Source organism: Rousettus aegyptiacus, unplaced genomic scaffold (assembly GCF_014176215.1).
Source record: "Rousettus aegyptiacus isolate mRouAeg1 unplaced genomic scaffold, mRouAeg1.p scaffold_m13_p_12, whole genome shotgun sequence".
NCBI classification, from domain to species: Eukaryota; Metazoa; Chordata; class Mammalia; order Chiroptera; family Pteropodidae; genus Rousettus; species Rousettus aegyptiacus.
In genome coordinates this window covers 15,586,897-15,597,918 of record NW_023416287.1, presented here as the reverse complement: position 1 = coordinate 15,597,918, position 11,022 = coordinate 15,586,897, and the positions used below count along the sequence as shown (strand labels likewise).

The following is an 11,022-nucleotide window of genomic DNA, read 5'->3' as shown; positions in this document are numbered from 1 at the left end:
GCCTCATGGGCCATCTTGAGCTCTGGGTGTTTAGGGAGACACTAGGGAACCCTAGTCTCTGCCCAGATTACCTGGTAGGGGCCTAAAGAATTTTATGGGGAACAGAAGGGGAAGTGATGAGGATTCAGGGGTCTTTGTCTACAGAAATTGAGAGTAAAGTCTCTCGCTCCCCAGCATCCAGGAATTGGGGTGGGAAGTGCCTCTGTGTAGAGAAAATCTCTGGGATGGGAGGTCAGTTCCATGTCAAAGCTTCTTTGGAAGAGAGAATCTCCGCGATGGGAAGGACAGATCTCTGTCCCGCTTGGTCCTGAATCCTATCATGACTCTGAGGGTCTGTGTTTGGGGAAGGGCTCTGTGGAGAGCTTTTCCTGTCACAGTGGCTGGCGAGGGCAGGAGTGTGCTCTTCAGGTTAGGGTTTCTGCCAGGCAGGCTCTTGGGGGGAATTTAAGGGGTATCTGGGCAGAAATTAGGAACATCTCTGTTCAATGTGTGTGTGTGTGTGGGGGGGGTCCTCTAACTGGAAGGTAGCTTCCAGGAGACTGTGAGGGGCTGGGGTGGGGGTAGGGTAAAGGGGAAGCCTGTCTTGTCCTGGCAGCTCCAACTCTCTGGTCAAAGCCCTCAGGCCGCCCTACTTGTGCGCTGGCCTGAGCTAATTTAGAAATACTGCAGGGGAGGAGGCTAGGGTTTTCAGAGAGTTAGGGCCTCCGGGAAGGGGGAGACTGAGGGGCCCTTTTCCTTCTTTCAAGTTCTCCCCACCCCACGCCACCCCCATTTACAGCGCTAGTCCTCCTACACCTGGGCTGGGACAGCCAGGGCGCGAACACCGCTGTTGACTGCTTAGGAGGGGTCCGGGGCAGGAGTCCGGCTGGTAACACACGCTGGGACCCAACCCAAGCAGCGGACCAGCAGGGAGACACAACTGCGAAAGGACTCACACAGGCAGAAGCGCAGGCAACGCATTCGAAAACACACACACGAAATCCAGCACACAAGCTCTGTGCACTCACAGGCTCGAATTTGCAGAATTTACAGAATACATTTACAGAATAATAAAACTACACATTCGCAGATTTAAACGGTAACCCAATCTCACCCTCGGAGTCCACTCGGATCCAGCCCATACCAGTATCTGATACAACATCAGTCTTTGTCTCTTACTCTTGCACGCGCACACACGCGCACCACTCACCAGAAACAGTCTAGGTTTTCACTGCCCGGGCGACCGCGCTGCGAGCAGGACCCGAGCGCACCGCGCGCCTCCGCGCCCTGGGCTCGCTGCAAGCAAGGATTTCTTCCGCGCCAGACACCGACTGCGCCCCTCTGAGGCCGGGGCTCTCGCCATGAGACTGTCAAGAGGTGCCCTCACCAAGTCCTGCCTCCTTCCAGACCCCTCAAACGAAAAGAAAGCGAAAAGCCAACCTTTCGCCTCCATCCTGCATGCATTTGGAGAGCGGCTGGTGGAGGGAGACGCGTAGAATCCCTTCCATCGCGGCGTCCCTGGACGGGCGGAGACGGAGTCAGTGACCGAGGCCGGGGATGAGCATTCTTTAGAGCGATGCTGGACATTTCCGCCTCCAAGGAGCGCGTGAGGCCAGGTTTAAGTGCCAGTGGTGGGTGCCAGGGAGACAGATCGACGCCCACATGGCCCGCGCTGCCCGAGACAGGTAACTGTCCCGCTGCCTTTCAGGTCGTCTAGGCCTGGCCTTGGCCAGGGGATCTGGGGCCGAAGGGCTCCCAGACTCTGAAGGAGAAAGTCGAGGACGCCGGACTGCGAGAATCAGCGGGCTCCGGCCCCCTCCCTTCCTGCAGCGACGATGAGGTGGGAAGGGCCAGGATGTGAGTTTAGCACCTCCCCCAGAAATGCAGCACTCCAGCCCCCACCCCGCCCTCTGCACCCCTTCTTCGCGCGCTCCCTCCCGCTGCCTTACCGTGGGCGCCCTTCTGCCCCATCTCGATTCTCCCGAGTCCCTCCGTGCCCCCTTTCTCTTCCTCTGGCTCCCTCCTCACACCCCCTGCCTGCGGGGTGTTTCCCCTTCCCCATCACCGCCCCCCAACCGCCTGATTCCGAGGGGCGGGCGCGCATTGGACTGCGCACGGGTGGGGGCGCCGCGCCAGCTTCGCGTAGCTGCTCTGACGCCGCCGCCGCCGCCGCCGCCGCCGCCGCCCTCCGCAGCCCAGCCCGCGCCCCGCGGCAGCTCCGCAGTGCATTCGCCACCGCCGCTCCGCCAGCCCCGCTGCCTGCCCGCCCGCCGGGTCAACCCTGAGCGAGCCTCAAACGCCAGCCGTGTGAGGGTTATGAGCCAGAGCGCCCCGGGGCGCCGCGGGGAGAGCGAGCGGAGATAGCGGCCTCGCGCCCCTCTCGCCTTCGCCGCCTTGCCGCGCGTCCCACGCGTCCCCAGCCCCTTCTGTCCTTTCCTTGGGCCGCGCCGCCGCCATGGCCACCCTGCTCCGCAGCAAGCTGACCAATGTGGCCACGTCCGTGTCCAACAAGTCCCAGGCCAAGGTGAGCGGCATGTTCGCCAGGATGGGTTTTCAGGCGGCCACTGACGAGGAAGCGGTGGGCTTCGCGCACTGCGACGACCTCGACTTTGAGCACCGTCAGGGCCTGCAGATGGACATTCTGAAAACCGAGGGCGAGCCCTGCGGGGACGAGGGCTCCGAACCGCCCGTCGAGGGAGACATTCATTACCAGCGCGGCGGCGGCGCGCCTCTGCCGCCCTCGGGCTCCAAGGACCAGGCCGTGGGAGCTGGTGGCGAGTTCGGGGGCCACGACAAACCCAAGATCACGGCATGGGAGGCGGGCTGGAACGTGACCAACGCTATCCAGGTGAGCCTGGGATTCCCGCCTCTGCCTCCCTCCCTACCCCTAACCCCTTCAGCTATGAGTATGAGGCTCTGCCCCCAGGCCGAGTCCCCAAGTAATCTGGGCGACAAGACCACCTCCCATGCCCGGGATCTCCCCCTCCCTCGTCCCTCCCAGCCCTGCACAGGGATCTACGCCCCCAGGCACTGTCTCCTGCCCTGATTCGCTTCCTGCGGCCCCAGCCACTGCGAGGCTAGGCTGTGGTATGGTCCGAGACACCTGCCCTAAGACCCTGCAAAAGGGAGGGAAACAGGAGGAGGGGAGTGGGGAGGGGTGAGAGAGACAGAAAATCAGGATTGGAGGCAACAGTATCGCCTGGGACTCCGGAATGGATTCACAGCTTCATTTTCGGGAGGAAAGGAGAAGGGAAATTAGCTGAGCTGGGAGTCTCCTCCTCTGAAACACATGCATATACACGCGCACGTATATAGGCAGGCACACATGCCCACACCCCCCCTCCCCTACGAACAAATGCGGGGTACAGGTGCACACGACATGCATCTAAATATAGACCACAGGCAATGCATCTATATATAGACAACAGGATTATCCTCAAACGCACCTCCCTCACCCCCTATCCTCCCACACAAAGAAGCACATACCTGTACATTCCAAGCACACACACATATAAACCCATTTGGACATAACACAGACACGCACAGACTCATGCGGACAGGATCCAGCCCGCTCTCCCAGATGCAGCCCTGTTGGCGACATACAGGTGTAAACAAGGGTACGCACACAGGCTTTCTTACACAAGCACAAAGGGTCCGTGGAACCTCAGCGCTGCCTGTGCTCAGATTCACCTCTCTCGCCCGAAATCCCGGCTACACCGCAAAGAGGAGACCAGCTCCTCTGCGTGTGACCCTGGCGAAGCCACCTCTAAATGCTCTGAACGGTCCGCCACGCCTTCACCTTTACTCTCAAGCCCCCTCCCCTCCACTCCCCACCAGGCGGCGCCGCACTCCGCTAGCAGTGGGTTTGAAGTTGGCACAACGACCCCGGGAGCTGACTGGGGCAGACAGGCCGCTGCTCGCGGGGCGGAGGAAGCCTCAGCCCTAGGCGCCCCCGGACCCTGCGGCTTGGCGCCCTCCGCGTCCCCGGGGCTCGCAGTCGTTGGGGGCGCTGAACGCAGGTTTCCCGGGAGCGGCATGCTGCGGCGGGATTGCTTGTAGACGCAGGCTCTGTGAGGCTTCACGGGGCGCTGCGCACTAAGTGGCCTGATCCGAGGTGGCTCCCGCAGCAGAGCTGGGCGAGACGGCCACGCGGAAGCAGGGCCCAGGGGCCGAGCCGCCTCCGTTGTGGTCTGCGCCTTCATCCCGGGCGTCTTTGAAGGCCTCGTTCCGTAGGTTCGGGAGGAGGCCCGGGAGGGAGGCTGCAGGCCTACGGGACTTGGGAACCCTGGATTTCGTTAGCTTTTCTTCCCTATATGGATGCTAAGCCCTCCTTCCAAAGCTCTGCCCTCCCAATCCTACTGCTTCCGTGTATAGACTCCCGTTTGATTTAGCCTTTCACGCAGCGGTTGCGCTTTCCCTGTAGGCCCCTTATCCTGCTCTCCTTGACTCTCCCACTTGATCCCCTTCTTAGGGCTCGGTCTCTCCTATCCAATCCCCGCCTTGCCCCAAGACTCCCTACCGCCAACCCTGCCTCCCCGCTCTACCCACGCAGCGCCTCTGGCCTCACCCCCTAGAGCCCTTAGCAAGCATCCTCCAGTTCCCCCTGTTCCAGCCTCCCTGTGGCTTGCCCCGCACTCAGCCTCTCTACCCTAAATCTTCGCCCTCGCGCTGCCATCTTTAACGTTTCCTACTCTGGTTTGGTCTTTAGGCACCCGCGTTTTCCTATTAGCTTTCCTGCACCCGTGCTGCAGCCCCAACTTAAATCCCGTGCCCCGTCTTCCAAGTTGCTCAGGCCCAGCTTTCTACCTTTCTCACAGCCCTTTCTGGCCACGCCCCCTCCAAGACACCTCCTTCCGTGAGCCCATTTCTGATTCTGTCCCCAGGAAGCGCCCCCAAGTATCTCCACATTCTCCTTTCTTATTTGTGGCTTGACCTCACACCCAGTCCCCTCCATGCCTCCCAGCCATATTAGCGTGCCTGTCCTTCTTTATTCCGCCCTTAAACACCTCCTTCTTCATCTCTGACTCAACACCCAGGCTTCCCATTAAGCCGCCCTACACCTCCATTCCAGCCTACCCTTAACCTCTCCTCCCAGTCTCTTAGGCCCAAAACTCACTCTCCTTAGCGCCCCCTTTCGGTCGTAGCCTTAAGCCACACCCCCAGGCCCCCCTTCTGAGGCCGCGCCAGCTGAGCGCCAGGTCTGGTTGCCTCTTCGCTTCGCAGGGAATGTTTGTCCTGGGCCTGCCCTACGCCATCCTGCACGGCGGCTACCTGGGGTTGTTTCTTATCATCTTCGCCGCCGTGGTGTGCTGCTACACTGGCAAGATCCTCATCGCATGCCTATACGAGGAGAACGAGGACGGCGAGGTGGTGCGGGTGCGGGACTCATACGTGGCCATCGCCAACGCGTGCTGCGCTCCGCGGTTCCCCACGTTGGGCGGCCGCGTGGTGAACGTGGCACAGATCATCGAGCTGGTGATGACCTGCATCCTATACGTGGTGGTGAGCGGCAACCTCATGTACAACAGCTTCCCGGGGCTACCCGTGTCGCAGAAGTCCTGGTCTATCATCGCCACGGCGGTACTGCTGCCCTGCGCCTTCCTGAAGAATCTCAAGGCCGTGTCCAAGTTCAGCCTGCTGTGCACTTTGGCCCACTTCGTCATCAATATCCTGGTCATTGCCTACTGCCTATCGCGAGCGCGCGACTGGGCCTGGGAGAAGGTCAAGTTCTATATCGACGTAAAGAAGTTTCCCATTTCCATTGGCATCATCGTGTTCAGCTACACATCGCAGATCTTCCTGCCTTCGCTGGAGGGTAACATGCAACAGCCCAGCGAGTTCCATTGCATGATGAACTGGACGCACATCGCCGCCTGCGTACTCAAAGGCCTCTTCGCGCTCGTCGCCTACCTCACCTGGGCCGACGAGACAAAGGAAGTCATCACGGATAACCTGCCCGGTTCCATCCGCGCTGTGGTCAACATCTTCCTGGTGGCCAAGGCCTTGTTGTCATACCCGCTGCCCTTCTTCGCTGCCGTGGAGGTTCTGGAGAAGTCGCTCTTCCAGGAAGGCAGCCGCGCCTTCTTCCCTGCCTGCTACGGCGGCGACGGCCGGCTCAAATCGTGGGGGCTGACGCTGCGCTGCGCGCTGGTCGTCTTCACGCTGCTCATGGCTATCTATGTGCCGCACTTCGCGCTGCTCATGGGCCTCACGGGCAGCCTAACCGGAGCCGGCCTCTGCTTCCTGCTGCCCAGCCTCTTCCACCTGCGCCTGCTCTGGCGCAAGCTGCTGTGGCACCAAGTCTTCTTCGACGTCGCCATCTTCGTCATCGGCGGCATCTGCAGCGTCTCCGGCTTCGTGCACTCGCTCGAGGGCCTCATCGAGGCCTACCGAACCAACGCGGAGGACTAGGGCGCGGGGGCAAACCCCCGCACTCTTCCCTCTCCCCAGCCCCCAACCCCACCAGCCCCGTGCGCCCTGCCGCTGCGCTTGGGAAGCCAAGCTTTAAACATCTCTGGTTCCTAGTTTCTGATTATTGGGGATGGGGGGGCGGGAGGGAATAGGGATCCACAATCCATCACGTCTGCGTTTCTGTTGTCCTTTCTTTTCCACAACACCCTGGTTTCGGGGGATGTGGGGGTGAATTTGTGGGCAAGGTTATCTGTCCTTCCAGGAGGGGCCACGACACTTCGGTCTCTGTCACCGAGGGCGGGTGGGAAGGGAGGGAGAGGGGGCGCAGCTCTCAGGCTCAGAAACTTGACCTTGGGGAGACATTTCACAGCCATCCAGTGCTCGGAATCTGCAGCGTCCAGCCATTTCCAGCAAGAGCGCTTCCCATTCTGGAGACATTTCAACCCTGCAGCGGGAAAGGCCTGCCGGGAAATCCGTTTCGGGTGGGAGATTTCCTTCAGCGAAGCGGGGAGGCGAGAAGCCGCGGCGGGGACGGCTTGCCTGCCGGTTTTCAGGAATCCAAACTCATCTTGTGCAATTTATCAGGTTGTGGAACTGTTCTACTGTGTGTGTGGTGTGCTCGTGACGAATAAGATGAAATGTATATCAGAAAAAAAAATCTATCTCTACTTTAGAATGCGGTGCATAATTTTATCCGCAAATAAAGAAGAAACAAAGGTACCCGCGGCCTTGTGTTAGTAGTTCTGCGTTTTGCACCCACAGGCATCCCAGCGCTTATGGGTGGCCGGGGAATTGGCGGGGGAACTGGCGGGGGAACCGACTCTGACCGGCCTGGTAAAGCAGGTGGGGGTGAAAGAGGTCCTGGGAGAGCTCCTGGGAGGGAGAAGGATGGTCGGTGGGCACTAAGGGCGAGCTCTGCAGGTGTTTGGGGGCGGGGCTCAGAGGAAGAAGCATGTTTCACTACCGGCTGCGCCCCTCAGTCGTCAGGATGCTTCTTTGAGGACGGGCGGGGAGTTGGAAATACCTGAGAATGTGGTGGATGCTCTCAACCTCCAATCCTAAAAGAAAAAAAAAGGAAGTTTTTATGTGCACAAGCCATACACATTTATTCAATGAATATTTATAGACAGCCTATGAGTTGGGAGGGTCCTGCGTTCCAGGAGAAACAGACTCAGACCTGCCTTCCTGGAGCTTCCTGTTTAGTAAAGGAGAGAGAGGCAATAAACGAGGACACACATAAATGTATGGCAGGACCGCCAACTGTAAAGAGAGCTATAAAGGAATCAGCAGCAGGTCGCGTAAGAGTACCCAGGACTACCCACGGCCAGGTGCCAACCTGGTCTGGCAGGTGTCTCTCACCCTGGAGAACGCTTCTCCCCCACGCCCAAGTCCAAACTGGGGCTTCACGGCCAGTTTGAAGCGATCTGGCTGTTCAGAAGCAGCTGTGAGCCATCTGGACTCCAGTATCCCCCTTTTTTTCCCCCGCACAGCCTCTTTGTGAATGTGCTTTTTTTTTTTTTTTTTTAATTATGCAGAGGATCCAGCCTTTTTTGTGTAGATCCAACTCCAGGAGCAGCACTGCCTCCAAAAGTTCCAGTTCTGGGATGGTTGGTAAAGGTCATGGTTAGACTTTCCAGATGGGATCCAGGAGCGCGGGAAAGCTGGGCCGTTCCCAGAAAAGCCACACAGGAGGTTCCTGGTCTTGACCACCGAGGCAGAAGCCCGTTTGGAAGGTTCCTCTAGGTACGATCGATCCACAGGGGCAAGAACCGGAAGAATGCCCAAGAACCGTGTCCACATCTCCCTGCGCGCTGCCACAGGCGTGGGGGCGTGGGTGCGTGTGTGTGAGAGAGCGCCTATATGAAGATAAGTGTGCGAGGTGGAGAGACGGCTGTATCTGTGTCTTGTGGGAATCTCAATGAATGTATGTGCATGCCTGCAACAGAGGTGACCCACACTATCCTGGTTCTGCAGCTGCCAAGAGGGAAAAGAAGGGGGGTAAGATCCAGTCACCTCGGTGGTCAGTGGCTCTGACAATTTAAACGGGCCATTTGAGAAGTCTCCTGTCATCTCCCTAAGCCCCCTTTGTCACTATTGTCGCGCATTAGGATCGGGAGCTGTCCAGAGGATCCCTAGTTTCCAGGCCCGCTACGCCCTCTGATGTCTCCCAGGCCTGGGGAGCTGACTATTCCTCCCCCTGCCCCGCCTCCCACTCTGCTCAGCTGGTTCACGGCCCCTGGGGTGTGTTCTGAGTCCAAGCTTTGTGTGCAGCCTCAGAGAAAGCCCAGACTTCTGCAATGGAAAAGAAGCTGGGAGCGTCACGCTGCACCAGCTTCGTCCTTCCCGTCTTTAAAAGGACAAATGAGACACTGGCAGGCTCTGGACAGCGGCTGCTCCCTCGGCTGACTCGCCTGGCTCCGCTCCGCGTGGATTTGGTTCCGGGCTTTGTGCTCAGCTTGCAGGAGCTTTGGTCCCCCGCGCAGGTCCTGAGGGCTGCAGGGGCGGGAGGGTCAGCCTCCTAGCGGCCCAAGGGAAGCCCTACACGCTTGTCAATAGTACACCCACATCCAGACTTGCATTCAGGCTGCCGGGAGAAACAGGGAGCAGTAGTAGATGGGACCCATCTCCGTACCCTTCCCCACAACACCAAAATGCGTGGGTAGAAAGTGAAAGGAAGAACTACGCTCTCTTTGGGTCCGCGGTGAGCGTGCCGTCCGAGTCCGAGAACAGGCCAGGCAAGATTCATTCGGGGGTCGAACTGAGGCGGAGAGAGGGAATCCACCTTGGGCCCCCAGGGTTTCCATCACTTCTATTCAGTTCTTACCGTGAGTCCTGTCTCTACGCGTTGCGGACCCTGGTAAGCTGTCCCCACTGGCGTCCGCAGAAGCTCTGCGTGGGTGTGTCGGGCCCAGGGCCCTGGTACCCCGGCCTAGTATCATCGAGACCCTTGTACCCGGGAGGAACCCAGGAACGCCGCTGACCCTTCCCGAGATGGCCCTGCTTCGCCCCCCAGCGGCGAAAGCGCAAGCTGCCGGCCCTCAAGGAAGATTCACCTTTAGAATTGGGGTAAACTTTTTCGTGCTCATAGATACCTTAAATGCTTCTTGCCTCCTGCCATCACTATCCTATCCAATTAATAATTATTACTTATCTCTAGTGCTTTATCTCAGGTCCTTTATATATTAAAAAAGTGGGCTTTTGATTGTTTTTTCCCTCCTAAACACGGAAGGATGCTACATTATTAAACGTGTTGTGTTAAATGACATGCCCTACGCTAGGGACTATGTTCCCCACTTAAGGGCCTTGGACGGAGGAAGGGAGCCAAAGAGGCTCCATGAGCACCAGTCAGGAAGCGGAGAAGATCCATGCATTTCTGTTGGTGTGGAAGGGGGATCTCAAGGGCAAGGGCCAGAGAGAGGCTTCAGTCAAAGTTGGGGCAGGCTGGCTGGAGGGCCCAGTCCTCACTGTGAGTGAGGGTGTGGTGGGGGAACCCAGGTCTGGACATCCAGGATTGGGAGAGGGTGGAGCTGGTTTGATCCCAGGAGCCAGACTTGGGCGTTCTTCTCACTGGTCTTTATTTTTTTCCTATTCGACATTACAAAATTCTTCAAACCTATAGAAAACAATGAAAGAATTCTATACCAAACGCCCATACACTCACCACCCAGACTGAACAATTGACATTTTACAATGCTGGATTATCTATCTCATTTCTATCCATCTATCCATTCAAGAATCTACCTTTTTAAAATGCATTTCAGAGTTGCGGACATCAGTATATTTCCTCCCCAAATACTTAGGCATGCAGGATCAGTAACAGTGACATTGAGACAGTGCAGGGGCAGAAGTGACCCTATGCTCAGCCATAATGAGTCTGAGGCCGAAGGAAATATTAGCAGTACCAATCCTGTCTTTATTTCAAATTTCATTATTTTGTTCATTGTGTTATTTTGATCATAGTTCATTTTTGGAGTCCAGGCTTGCGTTTTCTTGGTGATATAATTCCCTCAAAACTCAGCAGGTATTATGCATCGAATTGTGCTTCTCAAAAAGATATATCGAAGTCCTGATCCTGGTGTCTGTGAATGTGACGATATTTAGAGATGGGGTTTGTTGCAGATGTAAAGATGTAATTAGTTAAGATGAGGTCATACTGAAGCAGGGTGAGCCCTGTGTCCAATATGACTGGTGTCCTTATAAGAAGAAAAGAGATGCAGAGACACGAGTGCACGTGTGCGCGTGCACACGCACACACACATACACGCACGGGGAATGTCACATGAAAATGGAAGCAGAGAGTGGAGTGATGTGTCTACAAGCCAAGGACTGCCAGCAACACCAGAAGCTATGAGAAAGGCATGGAACAGAGTCTCCTTTAGAGCCTTCAGAGAGAGCATGGCCCTGCTGATACCTTGATTTTGGACTTCTAGCATCCAGAACTGTGAGAGAATAAATTTATGTTGTTTTCAGCCATTTCAATTTAAGGTACTTTGTTATGGAAGCTCTAGGAAACTAATAATGTAGGCTTCTAATTTATTTTCTTCTAGTAATTTTCATGGGCAAATTAATCTCAGCCATAGATTTCGTTTAGTGCTATATTGTGCAACAGAGTAGCCACTAGCCACATATGGT

At 57.0% G+C, this 11,022-nt stretch overlaps 1 protein-coding gene across 1 annotated transcript; it reads left to right on the top strand.

The window, feature by feature from the left end:
- Positions 1–2,152: 2,152 nt before the first annotated feature.
- SLC32A1 (solute carrier family 32 member 1) lies at positions 2,153–7,110 on the top strand. The gene is made up of 2 exons (XM_016148259.2): positions 2,153–2,827; positions 5,203–7,110. The coding sequence occupies exons 1-2, from the start codon at positions 2,435–2,437 to the stop codon at positions 6,388–6,390; spliced, it is 1,581 nt and encodes a 526-aa protein (XP_016003745.1). The 5' UTR covers positions 2,153–2,434; the 3' UTR covers positions 6,391–7,110.
- Positions 7,111–11,022: the final 3,912 nt, after the last annotated feature.

Bases quoted from the DNA above. Each gene is read 5' to 3' on its own strand.
- SLC32A1 (XM_016148259.2), top strand. From the start codon at position 2,435: ATGGCCACCCTGCTCCGCAGCAAGCTGACCAATGTGGCCACGTCCGTG. The intron at 2,828-5,202 runs GTGAGCCTGGGA...TTCGCTTCGCAG, and splicing joins ACGTGACCAACGCTATCCAG to GGAATGTTTGTCCTGGGCCT.